This window comes from Apodemus sylvaticus, chromosome 13 (assembly GCF_947179515.1).
Source record: "Apodemus sylvaticus chromosome 13, mApoSyl1.1, whole genome shotgun sequence".
NCBI classification, from domain to species: domain Eukaryota; kingdom Metazoa; phylum Chordata; class Mammalia; order Rodentia; family Muridae; genus Apodemus; species Apodemus sylvaticus.
Window position 1 is genome coordinate 94761875 of NC_067484.1, and position 24678 is coordinate 94786552.

General features: G+C 39.8%; 1 protein-coding gene across 2 annotated transcripts in view; it reads right to left on the reverse strand.

Annotated features, from left to right (window-relative positions):
• Positions 1-22554, reverse strand: part of Mib1 (MIB E3 ubiquitin protein ligase 1) — a 101439-nt gene extending 78885 nt beyond the window's left edge. For both annotated transcript variants that reach the window (XM_052201383.1, XM_052201382.1), the window contains exon 1: positions 22056-22554. In XM_052201383.1, the coding sequence (XP_052057343.1) occupies positions 22056-22284 (229 nt within the window). In that variant the 5' untranslated portion in view covers positions 22285-22554. The remainder of the gene's footprint in view (positions 1-22055) is intronic.
• Positions 22555-24678: the final 2124 nt, after the last annotated feature.

Below are 24678 nucleotides of genomic sequence, written 5' to 3' on the forward strand. Positions count from 1 at the left end.
TGTCTGCACACTGCCATATTTCCCACCAGAACAATAATACACTAAACCTCTGAACCTGTAAGCCAAATGAAATGTTTTCCTTTATAGGACTTGCCATGGTCATGCTGTCTCTTTATAGCAATAGAAATCCTAAGGCACTGACTTGAGATAATTCCTCCCCTCTGTAATTTTTCCTTCTAGTGGAGGCAGGAAGGGGTCCAACTATAATGTCAAGAGACAGCAGAATCCCTAGTACTTGAAATGCAAGGCCTGAATTCAAGGCCAGTCCAGGCTACACAGGGAGACCTTATCTCAGAAAAAAAGGGGGAAAAGGGAGAAAGAAAAGAGAATAGAGGGGAAGGGGAAGGAGAGGAGAGAGAAAAGAGTGGGTGAGGGGAAGAGAGAAATGGGGGAGCTATCAACCAAAAAGAAGTAATAATTTTCTGGTTAGAGCTGAGGACATACCATGGAGCAGAGCATACAATATCTACGTAGTCAACTGCCAGCACCAAAACAAATCAGAAGGAATGACAGATTTGTAAGACTCTCAAAAAAAGAAAGACATCACAGAAGAGCAAGCACAAGAGGCTTCATACTTCAGCAAGACCATAAAATAGAATCAGAACTTGAAGATAAATTACAGAGTTAAACTGGGGACTTACAAGTTCAGAAATGTTTTATGTCCTGTATATTTATAGTGTTATATTAAATGATAAAAACACAAATATGAGCCAGACAGTGGTGGCACATGCCTGTAATCCCAGCACTCTGGGAGGCAGAGGCAGGTGGGTTTCTGAGTTCGAGGCCAGCCTGGTCTACAGAGTGAGTTCCAGGACAGCCAGGGCTATACAGAGAAACCCTGTCTCAAAAAACCCAAATCCAAAAAACAAAAAACAAAAAACAAAACAAAGAAAGAAACACCCTAATTCTAACACAAAAATAGCTTAAACTATATGAGATCTGAACAATGCTGGTATCACCTAAAACTGAGAAAACACTTCCTTTCAAATGAAGCCAAAGCAATACACTATTTAAGGCCCTCAATATATATTCATTAAATGTATTAGGTCCTCTACATAAATTAGTGATCAAAATTATACATCCTACTAGTCAAATCCTATAGTCTTTAAACAGAAGTGGAGGAACTTTTAAAGCCCAATTCTTTAAAAAATACTTGACACTTAAAATCCCTAATTCCTCAGAGAATATTGGATCATTTATATTAATTAAGCCTATTTTACCAAGTACTTCTTCATCTTCTCAGTAGCCCTATTACTACTGCATCTAAAGATTTTCCCCAAAGCTCTGGTGATCCAGATACATTTATCTTTCTAGTTCCTTTCAACTGTTTTCACTCTGTAATTGCCAAGGAAACCAGCTTTCCAGGCTAGTAGATGACCCACTGCCACTTCCCAGCAGTTAATCATGACATTTGTACACTATGGCCAAATAAGTCTGACTATATTGAGCATCAGCCACAGATCCCAAGAAATTACAGTCCTATTTAAGTGAAGATAAACTGAAATTTAAGACCACAGAGCACAGCTACACAACTTAAATAAGTCACAGAATAACTTAGAGGGAGAAAAGTGCACGAATAATCCTCAAAGTCTTTGTAATCACCCCTTAGATTAGGAAGAATGCATATACTATATTTTAAAACACGGTATACTCATGGGCATCTAATGTTAATTTATAACAACAGTTCTGTAATTACTTCTATTGTCATTACTACCAAAAATTCATGAAGTGAAAATACATTCACTCACAAGTTTTATCAGAAAATTCTCAAGTTCATCAATGGGTATTTTTGAAGGGTCATAATTATCTGGTACAGAACAATAAAAATGATCATTCAGTTTTCCTGAAACAGAAATTTGAGGAACTGCCCAAGAATCACAGCATTTTTTTTTTTTTAATGCATGGTTTTAGAGCCTGTGAGATTGCTCAATAGATAGAAGTGCTTACACCAGGCCTGAGGACATCTAGATCCATAGACCTCACATAGTGGAGAGAACCAACTACCCCATAAGTTGTTCTTTGGCTAACACACACACATTGTATTTTTAAAAAAAGAAAGAAAATTTCACAGATTTTGATACTAAAATCAGTGCATTCTGTTTTAGATGTGCATTATATTATGTTACTAAGGAGCTGCAGAGTGTTTTTTAAAGAAGGTAATGTGGCAACCTGCTTTTTCAAAAAACATGGCCACACTGATCTAGATCCCATCCCATATGCTCTTAGTAGCCGACAGTGACACTGCACTATGAACACTGTGTCACTTGTAATGTGAGGTCATGAAAGCCTAAGCAGATGTAGCCGCTCCCCAACCCTCTGTGCTGGTTGCTCTCCCTCCCAGGGGTGTCAGAGCTGAGCCTAAAGCTCAAGCTTGGCTGCAGTGCATGGTGGAAAAAGCTATAGAGAAATACCTAAGAATCCCTAACTGCAACCAGATGCGCAGCTGAAGCTTCAAACCTGTGAACACAAGACATTTCTTGTGCTGCTTCCAAGTTCCTGACCCACAGGAGCCAGCACATAAATCACTTTGCATATGGTTTGAGAATGATCTGTTAGGTAACCATAGTAACTGTAACAAAGAAAGCTAAAAATATTTTGTATTTATTATAGTTCTCCTACAATTCAATGTACCAAGAATAAAGAGTTAAGTATGATTCTAAAAGGGAAAAAAAAGAAAATCATGAAAGTAGTAGTAAAAAGTTTAGTAACCTTGCTCAGTAGAAGATAGCAGTTGCCTATGATGCTCCATGGGGTTGGATTCCCAGCAGCACAGGAGCAAGAAAAATGGACAAAAGTTAACTGGCAAATGTTACAATTTTAAGGAGGACGTTTAAAGCATGAAACAAATCACAGAAGCCACATGTGGACTGAACACACACACACATTTGTGCACATGTATGTAAATTGGCTTCCCCAGCTTTTTCTATTGATGCTGAGATTCCAAACTCAGGTTCTCCTGTTTGCATAGCAAAACACTTGACTCTCTGAGCCATCTCCCCAACCCCCACATTCCATTATTTACATTTCTAAATTGCTTTAAACTTTTATTTGAAGCATACTGGTGTTTATTTTCTAATTTAAGGGGGAAAAAACAATGAAGAGCAATTTTATTTCTGAAACTGGCATAAATCAAAAATAATAATCCAAAGTTGGATGTGATACATATACCATAATCCCAGCACTCACCAGGTAGAGGCAGGAAGATTCCCACAAGTTATGGACCAGCCAAGGCTACACTGTGAAACTCCATCTCAAAGGATCAAAACTAAAATCAAAAGTAAAATAAAAATACTATTCCAGAATTATCAAATACTGAAAAACCTCCACTGAGGACTCTTTCAAAATGTGTTAAAACACTTAAATCCTTTAAAGGCACAGATATACTCAATTATTTGTATAAAGACAAAAACTTAACAGATGTAGAAAATATAGAGCCACATGTATAAAAACTAAATTAACCCACAAAGGACATTTTTTTCAGTTTTAAAATACATAAAATGTTGCCATGGTAAAATATTTTACCTAGTTTGCAAATATCCACAATGAAACATTTTATTTTTAAAATTACAAAATATATCCCCATAGGCAAACCAGAAAGAAAATTACCAAAACCTGTTATGGAACTGCCCTTTGCAGTTTACCAGAGAATCTACACTGAGTATGTGTTAATGCTAAGAGCACCTGGAAAAGTAAGACAGGTAAATGAAATTGTGAGATGTTGGGTAACTCAAAATCTAAACTTCCCAACTAGTTACATTAGTAAGAGGGCACACCACTGCTGCTGAGATTTTTAACCCTTACACTGAGTTATGTCATGCTTATGAAAACACTGTCATTCCCCAGTATATTATCCATACCATATGCAGCAATCTCTGTCTCACTGCAGGAAAGCTGGCCCAAAATGTCAGGATGCTGATACCAGTAACAGTAGACATCCACAAAATGGTTGTTTCTGAACAGACCAGAGTAGACCTCCAGTTAGTCTGCAATCCCAAGAGTAAAAATGCACTGACCCAGTCAACACCCACTACAGCTACTGTGCAGCTGATGAGGCAGCTGAACAAAGGGAATAGGAAAATTCTATCCTCAAGTCCCCACTCAACAGAAAAGCAGTTTGCAACTACTATCCTATCTATATATTTTTCATCTCTAAGTTCATTTTCTACAAAGTACAATGATAACATTCATGAGCTTATAAACTGCATACAGGTTTTCTTTAAAAGAACCCATTTATACACACAATAACAATTGACGCTAAAAAAGAAAAAAAGGAACCTTCTACAATTTACAATTCATGGTGTGAAACAATACTTTAGGAAAACCACCAGTGCACACAAAAGCACATCTAAATCCTTCCTTGGTTCCCACAGTTCAAATGCCAACAAAGCCACTGAACAGCTGTGAAACAGACTAGCACTGAGAATTTAAAGAAAAAAAAAGTAAACAAAGCTGGTCACTGTGGGACCTATAATGAGAACACAACTGACTTTAAAACAAAAACTGATGGTTAAATAAAACCTAAAGCAGAAAAAAGGGCACTAAACAAGGCCAATACTTCATTGATCTTTTAAGATTGTTAGCTCCAGCAGAGTTTTCATTTCAAACCCCTTAATTCCCTAGCTAAACCCATTAGTGCTTTTCTCCTTGCTGCTGCATGCCGCATTACCCTGGAGAGTCAATGCTCTTTTCCCCAATGCTTTATGGAAACACCTGCCACCATTAAACAGCCTCTGCCTGACGAAAGCTTTGACTCATTCTACTCAAATTCAAATGAGCATCTGTTCTCACTTCATAGTCTCTCTCTTAAGTTCAACAACAAAGAATTTATATAGATAACAACTTTTTCTTGGAAATATTTAAATACAGAACAGCATGTTGTTAAAATCAATAATATAAAAATAAAAATAAAATATAAGCTCTTAATTGATTAACATAAAATATTAAACCTATAAAGAAAAAAGACAATAAACTGAAGTCCCTAGAGCAGTTCAGTATGTGAAGCACACTCAAAGTGAGATAAAAATATCTAAGTTGGCACAATAGTAGTAGTATTGATTATCTTAGATATCTTAAGGATTATGTAACAAATTCTCAGATATAAAAACAAACACCCACAGTAAACTAGCATGGCACCTTGTGACCCATGAAATTCTCTCCAAATTCAAAGATTTCTAACATCAAACTGGACATAATGGCACATGCCTTTAATCCAAGCACTCGGGAGGCAAAGGCAGACCATCCTGGTCTATATATTGAGTTTCAGGACAGCCAGAAAAACACAGAGAAGCCCTGTCTCAAAACAACAACAAAAAAGATTTCTCACATAAAAAAAAATTAATTTAAAAGTCAATACTATTATTTAAACACAATTTATTTCTGAGGTATAAATGTTGCCATCATCCAAAGAGTCTATGCCTTATACACTCATTAAACTTTAACTCTTTCAGATGTTACAGAAAGGATTAGCCACCTAGAGTCTATGAATGAAACTCCTGAAAAGAAATTCTATCTTCAGAAAATGACTGATTAGAATTTCACTACTATAGAGAGATTGCAATGTTGCAGGTCCTCACCTACCTGTGTCAAAACTATGGCCTTGTCACTAGCAGACAAGACAAGTAGACCCCTGCTGGTCTTCTACCACCACTAGCTTCTACATCCTAAAAGCTAGAGAAAAACTCCATCTTAATACAATTGCCTCTCTGATGTAACCACCAATGTATTTTAAACTTGTCTTGATTTATGACTTTCTCTGCTTTGTAAAAACTTGAAACTGCTTCCACATTGGAATTTGAAATCTACAACTACCTAAATCTGTGTTCCCAGGCCATGATCACTAAAAATGGCTACAGAATAAACTATTTCTTATTCCCTTTAAGATGAGAGCTCTTCTTGGGTATTGTGTACTCAAGTCCAAACTATAATTACAATACTTACCGAGGGCAAGGGCTTTATTACCTACCAACTGTCTAGTATAGTCTCCATTTCTTACTCTTCAGAAGTGCTAAATAAAATAAAGTATCAACTGATCTTACCAAACTTGGTGCTCTACAAACATTTTACTCAACTTTCCCAACAACCATAAAGCATGTATTATTGATCCCGTTTTATTATGAAGAAACTGAAACTCAGAGAAGTGACTTGCCTAGGGTGACACACTGACATTCGAATCCAGGCAGAACTGATTAAAAGGTTCAGCTCTTGACAAGCAGTACTCTAAAAGTCTGCCCTTGCACAACATCTAGGGCATATTTCCCACCGACCTGCTGTATTCAAGATATAAATTATTAAATGGCAATAGTAAACATAAATTCCAAGAGGAATACATTTTAAATATTTAGAAGATTGTAAAATCTGTTTCAATAGTATAGACATATAACATTTACTTCCAGCCAACTAGTGTTTAACATTAAGAAAATGTGTAGAAACATCTCAACCAAACCTGCAAATCCGCTATATCATCTTTCCTGGATAAATATTCCCTTCTGTTTTACTCTTTTCCAAATGCACACAGTAATTATAACTATGCCACGCAAAGGCAAAAGAAAAAGTGTCAAACTAGCATGCAATCAGAAACTAGTAATTGTTATTTTTAGCATTTGTCATAAAGGAGTAAAAAATTTAATAAAGTAAGATGTGAAATTAAGAACTGTATTGTTTAAGCCTGGCAAGGTGGCACATGTCTGTAATCCCAACACTGGGGAAGCAGAGGCAAGAGGGATACTGCGAATTCAAGGCCAGCCCAGTCTACATATCAAGTTCCAAGGCTGCATGAGAGATATTGGAGAGGAGGGGAATACATTAAAATAACTGTGCTAGGTCTGGAAAGATGGCTCAACGGTTAAGAGCATCGACTGCTCTTCAGTCAGTAAGGTCGTGAGTTCAAATCTCAGCAACCACATGGTGGCTCACAACTATCTGTAATGGGATCTCATGCCCTCTTCTGGTGTCTGAAGATAACTGCAGAACACTTACAAATAAATAAATAAATAAATAAATAAATAAATCTTTTAAAAAATAAATAAATAACTGTGCTCAAAAGCCAAAACTCATTACTTAATTTTTAGAAACCAAACACTTGTGCATACACCCCGACCTACTCCAATTTTATTATGTATGCAAAAAAGAAAAATTAGGACTTAAGACCGAAGAGGTAAAGACCACAATTTGTTTGAATAACCACAATTTGTTAACTGTCAACCCACTCAATTCATTTCAGATGAATTTGAATTTTGCCTAGTTTGTCATCAACAAAATGAAGCCTACATTCTTATGAAAATTAAGAAAAAACCCTTACCAGTGCCTAGCAGGCTAGAGCTTGATCAGTGTTAACTCATCCCCCTAGTCAAATAGACTCATTTGTAAAATCAGAAACAACTGGTGTGAGGTGAAATCTCAGGGTTGTTTTGACTTGCATTTCCCTAATGACTAATGATGTTGAGCATTTCTTAAGGTGCTTCTCGGCCATCCGAATTTCTTCAGGTGAAAATTCTTTGTTTAGATCTGTACTCCACTTTTTAATAGTGTTATTTGGTTCCCTGGGGTCTAAGTTCTTGAGTTCTTTCTATATATTGGATATTAGCCCTCTGTCAGATGTAGGGTTGGTGAAGATCTTTTCCCAATTTGTTGGTTGCTGTTTTGTCCTTTTGACAGTGTCCTTTGCCTTACAGAAACTTTGCAATTTTATGAGGTCCCATTTGTCAATTCTTGATCTTAGAGCATAAGCTATTGGTGTTCTGTTCAGGAACTTTTCCCCTGTGCCCATGTCCTCAAGGGTTTTCCCCAGTTTCCTTTCTATTAGTTTCAGTGTGTCAGGTTTTATGTGGAGGTCCTTGATCCACTTGGAGTTGAGCTTAGTACAAGGAGATAAGAATGGATCAATTTGCATTCTTCTGCATGTTGACCTCCAGTTGAACCAGCACCATTTGTTGAAAAGGCTATCTTTTTTCCACTGGATGTTTTCCGCTCCTTTATCGAAGATCAAGTGACCATAGGTGTGTGGATTCATTTCTGGGTCTTCAATTCTATTCCATTGGTCCACTTGCCTGTCACTATGCCAATACCATGCAGTTTTTAACACTATTGCTCTGTAGTATTGCTTGAGGTCTAGGATCAAAACAACCCTGAGATTTCACCTCACACCAGTCAGAATGGCTAAGGTTAAAAACTCAGGAGACAGCAGGTGTTGGCAAGGATGTGGAGAAAGAGAACACTCCTCCTCCACTGCTGGTGGGATTGCAAGATGGTACAACCACTATGGAAATCAGTCTGGTGGTTCCTCAGAAAACTGGACATGACACTTCCAGAGGACCCTGCTATACCTCTCCTGGGCATATACCCAGGATTCCCCGGCATGCAATAAGGACACATGCTCCATTATGTTCATAGCAGCCTTATTTATAATAGCCAGAAGCTGGAAAGAACCCAGATGTCCCTCAATGGAGGAATGGATACAGAAAATGAGGTATATTTACACAATGGAATACTACTCAGCAATTAAAAACAATGAATTCATGAAATTTTTAGGCAAATGGTTAGAACTGGAAAATATCATCCTAAGTGAGGTAACCCCATCACAAAAGAATACACATGGAATGCAATCTCTGATAAGTGGATATTAATTAGCCCAGAAGCTCTGAATACCCAGCACACAATTAGCATAACAAATGACTCCCTTGAAGAAGTAAGGAGAGGGCCCTGATCCTGGAAAGGCTTGACCCAGCATTCATTGTAGGGGAGTACCAGGACAGAGAAAAAGGAGGGAAGTGATTGGAGAATGGGTGGAGAGAAGAAGGCTTATGGGATATATGAGGAGGGGGGAACTGGGAAAGGGGAAATCATTTGGAATGTAAACAAAGAATATAGAAAATAAAAAATAAAAAAAATTTAAAAAATAGATAATACCCCCCCCAAAAAACAAAACAAAACAAAACAAAAAACCCAGAAACAACAATCTTATCCTCTAAATCCCAAGGTTTTTCATTTTCTATTGCTTCCTAAGGAAAGGGACGCCTAAGCACCATAATACAAAATACTAAGAGTTGTCAATTGTAATTTTCTGTCACTAGCCCTGAAAAACTCCCACATGATTCTCCTAAATCAAAATAAATAAATAAATAAATAAATAAATAAATAAATAGGCTTCTACTCCACTTGTTTTTAAAAAGCAAAATCACCAAGTTAGCCCTATGATTCTGGTAAAACAGTACAAAGAGTGAACTAAATGTGCTTTCTGCAAGTCTGATGGTTTGAGTTCCATCCCCAGGACCTGAGGGTCAGAAGGAAAGAACCAACTTCTCCAAGTTGCCCTCTTAAGTCTACATGTGTGCTGTGGCCCATACACACAAATACACATAAACACACACAAAATAAATGAACATAAAGAAAATAAAAAATAAACCCAGCCCTAGAATATCTCATGTGTGTTCTGATAACTTAAATTAGTCTGAACAAAGTAAGTACAAAGGTAAAGACACTTTAAAAAAGATGACGAGGAGGAGGAGAGGAAGGGACATCTACACTCTGCTATTTGCACTTTATGACATTATCTCCTCCACTTATTTAAAGTCCACCTTAAGTGGTTATATCCCAGAAGTTCATTTACACACTAAACTAGAACTGGGTTCTGCACTGGGGTGGGGGGTGGAGGGCGTTTTAAAGGTAATACAAGAACGTGACTATTTCACAAAAACCTGTTTATTCCAAAATTACAATCTATAGAGTACAATGGTGAAAACGCTTCTGTGTTCCTAGTTCCTCTAAAGACATAATTCAATCCCTGTAACCCTGTCTGCACAAGACAGCAGTGTGGGGACATACTTAAGAACATGGGTAAAGACATGGTCTAAGACAGCAGTTCTCAATCTGTGGGTCAAGACCCCTTTGGGAGTTAACCCTTTCACAGGGGTCACACATCAGATATTTACAATTCATAACAGTAGAAAATTGCAGTTATGACATAGCAATGAGAATAATTTTATGGTTGAGGTCACCACAACATGAGGAACTGTGTTTTAAAAAGCCATAGTATCAGGAAGGTTGAGAGCCACTGCTCTAGGAGGACAAAGAACTGTCTCCACAGGCACCTATAGTACACAGTTCCTGCTTGTTCAGTTTCAAAGTGAGAAGCATGCCCCAGGTCTACAGAAGACAAGCTTGGGAAATTCAGGGTGGCATACCCACACTCTTTCCACCTTCAAAATGAGTTTTACTAGGAAAGTGAGCTCCACAACCATGGGAGGGTGCCCAATTGATTGGGCCTTATATCAGGAGAGCAAGCAGGAGAAATCATACCAGACAGCATGCTGGGGCCTTGAATCTGAAGAGAGACTTCCCTGCACAACCCAGACAGCCACTCTGTCAGAAGTGTGAGAGCATTGTGGGGAGGGGACTCTAGAGGAGAGACAGCCAGTTTCTTATGTGTAATTCCAAAAACCAAAACACTTTAAAAAACATAGCAACAAACTCATGCATGGTAAGCCATGACCTAAGCTATCAAGAGGCTACATAGACTAGGTAATAGCTGTTCCCCTTGGGTTATACATATATTTCACTACAGAATTTTATGTATGTGTTACAGAATGCTCCTGTGAATCTCATGGTGTTAAGTGTTATGAGGCAAACAGACCATACAGCTTGTTCTACAATCCCAAAGGAAATAAACGAATCCCATCCATCCCAAGAACTGGTATAAGTCCAGTAAAACAACTTTTGAGCTGCACAAGTAGTGGCATGTGCCCATAACCCCAGGAATCAGGAAAACGATCAGCAAAATCAAAAGCCAGACTGTACTCCATGAGGAAAGTTCATCTCAAAACAAACCAACTCTCACTTTTATATTTACTTCCTCTGCCCCCCCCCAAAAATCTAAGAGTAAAATTAAGTTTTATTAATTGTAAATTAGTCAGCTAACTCAATCAGTCACGGCTGCCCCTGAGAGCGTGAAGGAGGGCTTTAAAAGGGCCCTGTCAGCAGTGCACCTCTGGCACACTAGCACATGCTGTAACTTCTGGGCCCCTATTTAGGCAAGTTTCCAAAATAATTGAGATAAATGACCGAACGGGCCAAAACTAAAGATGAGTTCCACATTTCTCTTTTACAAAACAACAGTATTCTAAAACTGCATGTCTTTCTGCAATGAAAGGTGAAGGGTAATCACCTAGATCTTTTCTTTCCTTTTTTTCCCCCCTAGAGACAGGTTTTCTCTATGTAGCCCTGGCTGTCCTAGAACTCACTCTGTAGACCAGGGTGGCCTCGAACTCAGAAATCCGCCTGCCTCTGACTCCCAAGTGCTGGGATTAAAGGTGAGCTCCACCACTGTCCAGCTCTTTTTTTTTTTTCCTAAATCTTTTTCTTAAAGTATACCTATTTTAATCTACCCCTCCTAGGTACAGGTAAAGTCTGACAATAAATATGAAAACACTGTCCCATCTTAAGAAACCAGATAAAGCAATGTGAAACTGGTATTTAAGATGAGGGGAATGATGGCAGGCTTCATAGGCAGCTCAAACTAGCCTGGAACTGACTGTGTAGTCCAAGCTGGCCCCAACCTCACTCACAGTCTTCCCATGACATCAGATGCATGCCTCCACAACCTGCCCATATATAGTTTGTAGTGCTGAAACTTTTGAGGGTTTTGAAACCCTCAAACTTTCATACCTGTATCCTAAATTAATTTTTACTTTATTTTGGATTCAGGGAATTTTTTTTTAGTTGAGTTATTTAAAATTCAAATAACAAATGCTTCAAATAGTTTGTAAGAAATGACCAATAATATAGCTCATTCAGCAAGAACTTGAATTTGGTCTGGCAGTGGTGGTGTACACTTCTAATCCCATAACTCAGAAGGCAGAGGCAGGGGGAATCTCTGAGTTCAAGTCCAGCCTGGTCTACAGAATGAGTTCTAGGACAGCCAGGACTACAAAGAGAAACCCTGTCTAGAAAAGGGAGTGGAGGGGGGGTAAAGAACTTGAATCCTTCATCCCTGCACCCACATTAACAAAAAATTAAAATGGCACAGTAGTGCACATTTGTAATCCCAGAGCTACAGGTAGAGACAAGGAGAGGCCAACAGAGCCCTGGACAGCTAGCTAACCTACTTCACAAGTCCCAAGGCAGTAGAGAAAGCCTGTCTTTTTTTTTTTTTAAATGTGCCTGATGAGTTTGTGCTCTTTACCCACACTGAGCACATAATCCTAAACACACACATGTATACTCTAATTCTTCACTTACCTGGTAAATAGGATAGAAAAGAAATATAGTAAGTCTTCTTTAACTGCAGGTTACATCCACATCCCATAATGATCTTTATTGTTCCCTCACCACACATAAAAATATAAGTACTATAGGAACAGTTTTCTTCATAAAACAATAGAATATACTATCTAATATCTTAGCCAAAATTTTCAGCCAAAATGCAGGCTTCAAGGGTAGGTAGGGTATGATTTTGGTTTTCCTTCTGTCAGTTCTAGCTACTGTATCCACTACTATGTTTTCCTAGGACATTTTCACACATATATGTATCATTGTAAACTTGCTTACACTTGGGTAAGATTTAGTTTCGTTCTTTCATGTGTGGATGTCCACATGGCCGCAGCTGTGTGAGTTTGTCTCTATTCTCCACTGGTCAGTGTGTCTGCTTCTGTGTAGCACGTTAGTTCTGCTGCTATGCTCGGTTAAAACTGAGATCAGGTGCTGTGATAACCTTTGGCACTGTACTTCCTACTTAGGATTGTTTTACTATAGAAAGCTCTTCATGCTCCCATATGAATTTTAGGGTTTTGTTTTGTTTTTTTTTTAAACGAAGAATGCTTTTGGAATTTTGATGAAAATGCGTCTAACCTGTAGATTGTTTTTGGTAAGAAAACTGTTTTCATAGTAATTCTGCCAACCCATGAGCACTGATGAGGTTAACTCTGCCAATCCTAGAGCACTGAGAAACCTTTCAAACATCTAGTATAACTGAGATTTTGAATTAATATATCTGGAACACAGATAAATGAAAAATTAAGGACCCAGTACGATCCTGATAGTAAAGGCTAGCCAGCTCAAGATCCAGGACCTGATGGCTCATATGAAGTAATTCCATATAGTAAGCTATCTGCTACATGTGTATGCATACACATACAAAGTCAATAAGGTCTAGCAGTATTTCATCAAGTTAATCAATAATCACACTATATACTACTAGTTTACATTAGTATTTTTTATCTTCAACAGTAAATGCTAGAAATTAATGGAAGGCAGTTTTGAGAGGAAAGGGTTTGAGCCTAGAATTATAGTTCAGGTTTAAGAGTGGGTAGAATAATGCAATAATATAAACCAAGTTTTGGATCTGTAAGTATTCAAAGTATTTACTCTTTCTTTTTAAAAGGTGAAAGAATTTTTCCAAAAAAAAAAGGGGGGGAAGATATGAAATGCAAGACAGTAATACTTTTAAATACTAAAACTTCATTTTTGTTTATTTGTGGAGATGGTTTGTTGCTACGATGCCCAGCTGACAGTCAATCCCAAGGTTTAATTAAATAAAACTTTTGCCTCAATCTCCAGAGTAGCCAGGAATATAGGCATATGCCACTAGGACCAGCTAAAGCTAATTATCAGTAATTAACTGTAAAGTTTAATGCTTTTGTTGTTTGTTGAGGTTGTCTGTTTTGTTCTGTTGGTGTTAGGAGTTAAAACCTGAACTTTATCATGATAAGCACACATTCTACCACTAAACTATAACCCATACTATAATGTCATCATAAGAGTAAATTCTAAAGCATTAAAAGGATCATATTCAGGAAGTAGAGGCAGCCTAGTCTATATAGTGACTTCCAGGCCAAGGCTTCATAGAAAGACCTTTAAAAAATTATTTGTTTATTTATGGGAAGGAAAACACAATTTAGAACTAATTTTCCTGATTATTTCCACAAAATCACAGCAATGGAAAGGAGGAATAAGCTGACAATTTTCAGTCAATTAAATAATAGACATCAAAAATATAACATGAAAAATAAAATTTTCCAACTCTTCAGAAAAATGAGACACAAGAAGGAATACAGTAGCAGTGATCAAATAAGAAATTCATTGATCACCAATACCTATAAACTAGCTTCTCAAAAGACCAAGATTGACAAAAATCAGTGAAAACAGAATTCCTATAACAAATTAACATACAACTAACCAGTATTTTAAGATGCGTACTAAGCACTGTTTACAACATCAGAATAAAAGGAAGTAATATAAGGGGAGCAGTTAAGTAAACACTCTGAACTATTAAATGCATGTATCTACTTAAAAAGACCAATGTCTACCTGCCAACCTAGAAAGATGTCAAAGTACAGAAAAAAAGAAAGCTAGAGAATAGGTGCATATGCTTTGCTTACAAGGGAGAGCAAAGCAGCAGTGTTTCTCTGCAAGTGCGTAAATTTAATGCATTAAAATAACCATCTATTTGCCATAACAAACACATTAAATTATTTGCAACTCAAACAGAAAACACATATAACAGAAAAAGTGTTAACAGTGGGGTAAACATGGATTCACAAATCCAATCAACCATGAATTAAAACTATCAGGAAAGATTATGAGTGGGACCCCATGTCCACTTTCCTCTCTCAGTGCTGGGACATCATCTGGCTCGAACCCTGTCCAAGCTGACATTCTCTCTGAATTCATATGAGCATCAGTCCTGTTCTGTCTGTGATCAGTAGATCACCTCTAATCTTTCTGACTCCTCTTCCACATTGATCCCTGAGCCTTTAAGTGAGCTGTTTGACAAAAACATCCCATTTAGATTGACTGAGTGCTCAAAGACTCCACTCTCTGCACACTGTCCAATCGTGGATCTCTGTGTTAGTTTCCATCTAACTGCAAGAAGAAGCTTCTTCGATACAGACTGAGTGAGGCACTTATCAATGGGTATAGCAGTTTGTCATTAGGAGCTGATTGCTAATTTCCTTCAACAAAATAACAGTAATAGGCCTGTGACCCATCTGGTCGGTGTCAGTTATGAGTTCCATCCTGTAGAGCAGGCCTTAAATCCAATTAGACAGTGGTTGGTTACTCCCATAACCTTTGTGCCACTACTGCACCAGTTCATCTTGTGTGCAGATCTCTGTAATAAGTCATGGGGTTTGCAGCTGGATGAAACTGATGCCTACTTATCTCCTCCAGTAGGATTCAAGTACTTTTCTAGTTAGATACCAGATCAAATTTTCCATGTCCAATGACATAAGTAATCGTTGTCTTCAGCAATAGGGCCCTACCATCAGTTGTGGAGAGCAGCCAATAGCCTTCCAATACCTTGTTTTGTATGTTTGGGGGAGGAAGTTCATGGGACCCTAGGTCAATGACAAGACACTATTTGCAACTGATACCCACTGGCAAAAGACAAAAAAAAAAAAAAAAAAAAGTTTTCTCCAATGGAGTATAACTGGTTATAGCAACTATACACCAAGACTGGCCCCATGGGGGTGGTGGGGAGACAGACTCCATAGTTTTGTTTTGTGGACTTTTTGTTTCACTTTTGTTTGGACATTTTTGGTCTTACTGGGTTTTTGCTTGTTTGTTTCAATTTCTGGTTTTGTGAAGGGTTTTTTATATGTTTTTGTTTTGAAAGAGAGAAAGATCATAAAGTTGGGTGGGAAGGTGGGAAGGATCTGAGAGGAGCTTGAAAAGGGGGAAAACATGATCAAGATATAATACATAAAAGAGTGTTTTAATTTTTTTTCAGGAAAACATATTCAACTCTCTGCTTCCTGAATGCAAATGTCATGTGACCAGCCATGTCACATTCCTGCTACCATGACGGATTGTATAAACCCTTCCTTAAAAAGATTTTTTTTTTTAATTATATTATGTTGCCAGGTGGTGACTGTGCACACTTTCAGTCTCAGGAAGGCCTGCCTAGTCTACAAAGTTCAAGTCCTAGCATCCACACAGCAGTACACAACTATCTAGAACACCAGTTTTCAGGAGCCAACACCCTCTTCTGGCCACCATGGGCACCAGGAATGCAAGTGATACACAGACGTACATGTAGGCAAAACACCTACATACATAAAATACAATAATTTTCAAATTTTTTTTCAAATATCAGGAAAGCTAAAATGCAAGTGTACTGAACAAGCACAAATTTTCCCCTTGTCATTATTCTCTAAGTAACACAGCATAACTACCATATGCACAGCTTTACATTGCAAGGCATAATATCCAAACATGACTTAAACAGGATACTCATAATTTATATGCAAAATTATGCCGTTTTATGAAGGGACTTGAGAGCCCTTGGATTCTGGAAACAATAAGGGATCCTAGAACCAATCCTCTAAAAATATCAAGGGACAACTACCCAATAAAATCTCAAGCAGAAAAAAAAAGTGCTACACCTTTAATCCCAGCACGTGGGAGACAGAAGCAGGCAGATTTCTAAGTTTGAGGCCAGCCTGGTCTACAGAGTGAGTTCCAGGACAGCCAGGGCTATATAGAGAAACCATGTCTCGATCCCCGCTCCCCCCCCAAAAAAAACAGAATTATGTGTAGCTTTAAAAAACAAACAAACAGCTGGGCGGTGGTGGCTCACGCCTATAATCCCAGCACTTGGGAAGCAGAGACAGGTGGATTTCTGAGTTCGAGGCTAGCCTGGTCTACAGAGTGAGTTCCAGGACAGCCAGAACTACACAGAGAAACCCTGTCTCGAAAAAAACAAACAAACAAACAAAAAAAAAAAAAAAAAAAAAAAAAAAAAAAAAAAAAAAAAAAAAAAAACAAACAAACAAACAAACAAACTACAAATGCTTGTTACAGAATGCATTTTTAAATAACCAGCTAATACCATTATAAAAGGAAATACAAATAAAAATATAAAAGAGTGCTGTTCAATTTATAATATACCACAAATTTCATTTCTAATTTTTTTAATCTTATAATCAATTTCCTTTTAGTGAAAGAATTAGGTGGTGATCATTTCTAAACTACTATACTATAAACAGGGAAGGGAATAAAGGGGAAATGTTTATCTGTACTGTCACTCACAATTGTGTTAAATAGGCACATGCACACACATACACAGAAAGAAAAGGGGCAGGGGAGATAGAAAAGAGAGGGGGAGACTGGTTCTTGCAGAATCAGAAATGCTGAGTTGGAATCTGCATTCTAAATGATCCCAGTGTGATCTATATGCTATCTGCCACTCAGAAATATTAATGAAGGGCTGGAGCGATGGCTCAGTGGTTAAGAGCACTGAATGCTCTTCCATAGGTCCTGAGTTCAAATCCCAGCAACCACATGGTGGCTCACAACCATCTGTAATGAGATCTGATGCCCTCTTCTGGGGTGTTTGAAGACAGCTACAGTGTACTTACATATAATAAATAAATAAATCTTTTTTAAAAAGGAAAAGAAATATTAATGTAAGGTCTACTAAACAGACTTAAGTCCTCCATCCAACTAAGGCACAATCTAATACAAGGACAGTCATAGTAAGAGAACATGCTTAAATTACTAAAGACTCTGGGCTCCACCCCTAACCTTCCAACATCCTCCCCCCCAAAATTTAGCTGGACTTTCACTTAAAACATTGTTTTAGAAGACAGATATAAAGTCATGTTTTAAACAGTCAACATCTATAGGAAAATCAACTTCCTTTGCAGATGATAACTATTACTAAGCAGCAATCTCAACTGTATTTCACACCCACCCACTCCTGGTCTGGCATCTTCTTCACTATTCTTTAACCTCTGTTTTCTCCTAAGGCTCTGCCCACTTGACAATATACTTTTCTACTATAGTTCTAAAAATGGACCAGAAGAGAATCTCAGAAAAGAAAAACCTAAAGATTTCTTTCTTTTAATCCTAGGTTAGCAGCTTAAAACCCATACCTGATTACAAACACCTATGGGGTCTTTCACATGGAACCTGAGAAACATTCTTAGAACACTGTAGAACAAGACACAAATACACACACACACACACACACACACACACACACATCATCCTGGGCTAACAATGAATGGAGGAGTTTGAATGCATCTGACTTTCCTAACCATCACCTTTTTTACACATACAATAAGAAAGGCAACTCTAGAAAATCCTAATTCATGTTCTCCATGCTCCTTGGTAATGATACAGTACTGCACTCAAATGATGACAAGACAAATCTTAAGTAAAAATATACTTCTCCCCAAATTGTCTAAAACTAGTACTTAAAAGATACAGAATCAACTATACCTACCTGACCATCAACTTCACAACCCCAAACTAATAACCCATGTATTTCCACAATCTTCGTGGTGACTTCAAATTACCCAAATGTATCTCTTAAGACCCAAGTTACATTATACAAATTTCTACCAAATGTTCCTCTTCCTTAAGTTTGACTAGCCTAGAACATAAATTCTGCACACTGCAGCAGAGCCGGAAAGATGACAGATAAAAATGCCTTCTCTCAAAGCCTGACAATCTAATCCGCAGATTTGATTCCCAGAACCCATATAGTAGAAAGAGAGAACTGCCACTCCTACTACAGAACACACAGCTTCCCCCCCCCCACACACACACACACATGCACAACATAATTTTAAAAATACTCTAATTCATAGTAGTACTTTAACATATCAGAGGGCCTTTTTTTTTCCTTCAAGATGATCAAACCCAGGGCTGCTAACAAATGCCCCCCCTCCACTAAGGCATATCCTCAACTCCAACATTTTACAATTTTGTTCCCTTACTATCTCTCCTACACTTTTAGTATGTCACTGCTCAAATATGTACAGTTCTCTCATTTATTACTACTACTATTACTATTATTAATTCTATTTATATATTTTCAAAGTTTTTTTTCTAACTTTTGCTTTTACATATAACCAACACTACTGTGAACATTTTTACACAAAACTATTCAGTGACAAAGTCTCTTAGGGCAGTAATTCGTTCTTGAACAGCCCTAGGAAAGGCATCTTTGTAGGCTTCATGTGGCCAAAGGTGGAATGATAATATGAAACATCTTATTCAAATCTTTCATATTAATTTTATTTTGCACTGATAATATAGAAGTCCTAGGAAGTGAAGAGGGGCTAAATTGATAGTATTGAGACCATGGATTATGCATCTCCTGATGCAGGGCACTGAAAAGGCTGCCACTATTTCTATCAGAGTGTTGCCACAAAACCCAACCCATATTTAACCATGAGGAAACATTAGACAACTCAGTTTGAGGGACAATCTACATGATTTGTGGCTGGTACCTCTGAAAAACAAAGAATGAGAACATGGCCCAAAGTTAAAGAACTCTAAAAGAGAAAAGTGAAACCAAGAAAAATCTTACTGGTTTACAATATTTTTGTAAGCCAAAATTACTTCAAGGTGAAAGCAGAATTTTACCATATCCACTATTATGTATATAACTATGAAGTACAGAATATAACAACAGAATAAATCTTACAGAATGTAGCAAAATGTCAATGGACATCATTCATTCAATATTTTGAAGCAAAACAAAAGCAGCATTATAAAGTTTAGGGATAAAACCAGAGCTAAAGCTTATGTTTGTTTAATACTTCAAAAAACATTTAATGGATGAAAATTAAACCTCAGGAACATTCCAACAAGCATTCTATGTGAAGACTACATAACCAGCATGCAGAAGTGTTTTTAAATGGTTAAGAGCTAAAATGTATCTGTCATACAATCCCCAGCACCAAAACAGTATTTTCAAAAGAAATCAGCCAAACAAGAGCTGCTTCCTATTAGATAATGTTAGATTATCCTGAAGTAAACAAAGGCTCTGATAGTTACTTCTTAAAAACACATGCCTTTATACTAAGTGTATCAATACAAAATATGGACTCCATACTACAGAACATGAGCCAATGTTGACAGCCCTTGAAAAATCATGACATAGGAGAAGAAATAAGCTCTGACTCAGCTGCATGGGAGGATATCAAAATAACAATGTGCTGTAAAAACACATTTTAAAGGTTCTCACCACATAGAAAATGATAAACGTGTGGAGATAAAAATACCTCTACTCTAGAAAGACACTTAAATTTCTCCAAAAACCTACAATCACTGATCCTAAAAATTCCTCCAAATAATGATACTATGGTCAGACTCCTAACTGAACTAGTATAAAAACAAAACTTTAAAGTATGCATAAATAAACTTACAATTGTTGGGAGTATAAACTGGTCAAATATCTTTGCAGGCAATCAGTCAATATCTATGAGAATATTAAATATGTGCCTCACTTAGGTGAGGCAATTCCAATTCTGCAGAAGTAGCATATATGCACAAAGGTATTGTAGGATTCATCTACTTCATCACTGTAAAACCTAAGATGTAATCACCTATCAATATACTACTGGGAAAGTACATCTCTGCATCCAGTCACCTATAAAGAATAAAGTAAACCTACACAGGGAAACAAACATGGAATGATCACCAATATGAATTATAAGATGAAGTCAGTAAAGTGCAGAAGGTGGCTGGGGAGATGGCTCAGTCCAATGCAATCCTCAGTATCTGTGCCAAAAAACTGCCGGGCAGGACTCCCATATGTGCCTGTAATCCCAGAGCTGGGGGTACAAAAACATGAAGACCCCCAAGGCAGCTGCAGTTTCTGTGAGTAAGCCTGCCTCAAAAAGCAAAGCAGACACCACACATCTGACCTCCACATACTTGCATACCCAGATGTATACCTGATACTCACTTCACACACTTGCACACCCAGATGTATACCCACCCCATATTCACAGACATACATGTGCAGGCGCACATACAAGTGTAGAAGACTAAATACAGTTTATTGCTATTTGCATTTAAGGAGATTTGTATTTTCAGTACATTCGCATCTGTGCCTGAAACTGTAAAAATACACAAGAAACAGGTAACAGTGGCCTTTTGAGTTATTCACACACATCCAACTAGCTAAAATAAACACGATTTCCAGCTGGGTCTGGTGACCCATGTCTGTAACCCAGCATTTGGGGAGGTTGTAGCAGCAGGATTAGGAGTGCAGAGCCAGCCTCAATAACACAGTAGTCCAAGACCTTCTCTTTAAAAATTAAACAAAATTTTATAAATTGCGAGTTCAAAACTGAGTTAGCTCGTGGTAACTTTCTTTCTGCTGGTAGCAGTAACTATCCAATTCAAGATTTAGGCTTTGCCGAATTAATTATCTTAGTAACATTTTATTTAGAAATTATGAAACGTAATATAAGTTCGATATGAACTTTTTAAATGAATGCAGTTATCAAGAATAGATCTAAGTGAAAGTAGACTGAAATAAGTTGTTTTTATTCTGTGGGAGCAACTCATGTTTGTCATATAAAACCATAGTATCAATAACTCACAGACGCCTATAATGGGGTAAGCCAAGAATATCACTAACTCTCAGGATAAATATGTAGAATTTTAATATGGTATTGGGACAGGATGCTAAACAGAGAAAAAGAACAGCGTTTCCTATGTCTGTCCTTCTCTTGGAAAAAGTCACACACATGCGCGCGTGTAATCATACACACATACACACACACACACACACCAGCTCACACTGCCCATTACTACAAAGATATATAATTAAACAATTTCTATGAAATACATTTTCAAGTCTCAAATAGTATTTACCAACTAAACTCTTAAGTCATTCTGTGTCACAGGCAGGAAGAAAAAAGGCTAGCTCAACAAAGCAAAGGCACCAAGAGGCGGATATCCCCGAGCAACTCCACACCATATGGCAAGGCAAGCCTCCCATTAGACAGTTTATCACTTGGTAGCTGATTAATGTCAGTGCTTATTAGACAGCGTCTCCGGCCCCTGCCCTAGAACAGGAGGAAATCTGTTGTCTGCAACGTTTTCATCTAGGAAACTTGAAAGCATCCTGGTAATGGTCATTCTGTGGATTGGGGAGGATGTCCTATTCTGCAAGTTGTTTACCGGGTTTGGAACCTCAAACTCCCCGTAACTGGACACTATTCCCCGTAACTGGGCACTACACAGCAAGGCAACCGTCCCATGGCTTCCCTCGCCCCTTCCTCCAACCCGTGTACCCCAGGCCCGCTGGCCCTGCTTACCGGTGGGCGCGCTGTCCAGAATGCGCAGGTCGTAGGCCCCGGAGCAGCGGTAGTTGGCGGCCGTGCCGTTGTCCCACACCACCACGACCTCCTCCGGGCTCTCGAAGCTCCGCACAGTGCCTACATGGCCCTCCCCACCGTCCTGCTTGCCCCACTTCCAGTCCGGGCCGCGCACTACGCGGGCGCCGACCCCCTCCACCATCACTCGGTTGTTGCGGGAGTTACTCATTGGGGCCCGGACGGTGGGCGCCGCCGCAGGCGGGGGAGCCGTGAGAGAGCTGGGACCAGGCCGCACTCTGGACGCCGGCGGGGGCGGCAGCGAGGCCCGCGGGCCGTGGGGCCGACTCACCGGGGCGGCGGTGGCGCGGTCCCCGAGGAGCCCTTCACCCCGGCCGGGCCGTGGCCGTCGTGGCCCCCGCTCCGATTGGAGGCCGGCCCGCGGAGGCTCGCAGGCGGCGGATTGCAGGCCAAGGGCGAGCGGCCGTGGGCGGGGGCTCTGCCGCTTGCCCCGGACTCCCCGGCCGGGCTACAGCGACGGCCGCCAGCAAACCTCGCTCTCCCCCGGCCGGGAGCGCGGAGGGCCGGGGGAGGCTCGCCCGGGCGCGGCGGCGAACGCAGCGGGTGGCCAGGCGAGCCGCCGGCCCTCAGCGGCCCCCGGCCGCTCACTCGGGCCTGGGCGCCCGGGAGCCGGCTCCGAGACGGGCAGCGGCGCTAGCGGCCGGCGAGCGGCCGGCGCCGGGGCCCCGGGGCCCGCTTCCCTCAGCCCCCGCGCACGCCGCCGCGCTCCGCCCCGCCACCGAGTCCCCGCCGGGCGAGAGCGGCTCCACATCCGGGTACCGCCGCGTCCAGGCCCGAGCGGCGCCTCGCGAGGGACTGCGAGGTGCTCCTCAGCGACAACAGGGTGAGAGGGTTTGGGGGAGTCGCGCGATCCAGGAAAAGGGGGCAGGAAACGGATCCCTAAGCGTCCCCTGGACGCTGAAGGAGTGCGCACGCGCGCAGTCGGGCCCACGGAGGCTGAAAGCTCCGCCTCCGCCTCTGTCTGGAGCAATGAAGGGTGGGTCCCTGGAGTGACTGCGGATGGTACGGTGCTTCCCATTGGCTATGAGGAAGAAGGGCTGGGCTAAAGGAAGAGTGAGGAGGATGAGAGCAGGTTACTGTTCTGCTAAAGTCAGAGTTAATGATTCCCTGGGTGTGAATTGAGGATTGCATACTCTTTTAGGCTTCTTTTCTAAAGGGAGTGGGAATAGGGCATATGACAGCACAGATTAAAAGTTCCTTGTATTCTTCAAACATTTTAAACCACAATTGGTGACTGGTATCCTGTTTTTAAGCCTTCTGAAAGTTGTGCCTGGACTTACTGCACAGGATAATAAGCAGACTCCACTCTTCATATTATGATTACATCTAATGACATATTTAAATTGGTTTTTGGAAGAGGGTGATGGGGTGGAACCTAGGGTCTTTCTCATGTTAAGTACATAAATGTTCTACCACTGAGTTACAGTTACACTCCCAGACTCTGGACTTTTACTTTTAATGCCAGGGATTTTGTTTGAAGCAGAATTTCTCTACATACTTCAATCTGGTGTTAACCTGGAGACTTGCTGCCTCGGCTCTCAGCTTGCACCGCCACGCCCAGGTAACCATACAACGTTTTAATTTCAGCATTTTATTTTCCAAACATCTGTACACATTTGAAATGCAACATTGGGAAACTATGGCAAGTAGATGGTAAATCTGTGGGCAGGCTGGGCTACATAGTGAGACTATGTCTCAAAAAACAAACAGATAAAATAAAGAATTTTACTTTACCTTAAATGAATAGCTGCATTTTCTTAAATTGAAAAGGCATTTAAGAGGTAATCTTAAGTTAATGGGTGTCTTTAGGGGAGAGTGGCTTTTTTATTGAATATTCTATTTATTTACATTTCAAATGTTATCCCCTTTTCCTGGTTTCCCCTCTGGAAGCTACTTATCACATCCCCTATCTCCCTGCTTCTATGAGGGGGCTCCCCCACCCACCCAACCACTCCTGCCTCCCTGCCCTGCCATTCCACTACACTGGGGCATCGAGCCTTCACAGGACCAAGGGCCTCTCCTCCCAATGACACCCGAGAAGGCCATCCTCTGCTGCATATGCAGCTAGAGCCATGGGTCCCTCCATGTGTACTTTTTGGTTGGTGGTTTAGTCCTGGGATCTCTGGGGGCGCCTGGTTGGTTGATATTGTTGTTCTTCCTGTGGGGTTGCAAATTCCTTCAGCTCCTTTAGTCCTTTCTCTAACTGCTCCACTGGGACCCCCCCCCCCCCCTGCTCAGTCCAGTGGTTGGATGTAAGCATCTACTTCTTTATTGTCAGGCTCTGGCAGAGCCTCTCAGGAGACAGCTATATCAGGTTCTTGTCAGCAAGCATTTCTTGGTATCCACAATAGTCTCTGGGTTTGGTGACTGTATATGGGATGGATCCCCAGGTGGGGCAGACTCTGGATGGTCATTCCTTCAGTCTCTACTCCACACTTTCCTCTTCTAAGAAGGACTCTTCTAAAAAGGACTGAAGCATCCACACTTTGGTCTTCCTTCTTGAGCTTCATGTGGTCTATGAATTGTATCTTGGGTATTCCGAGCT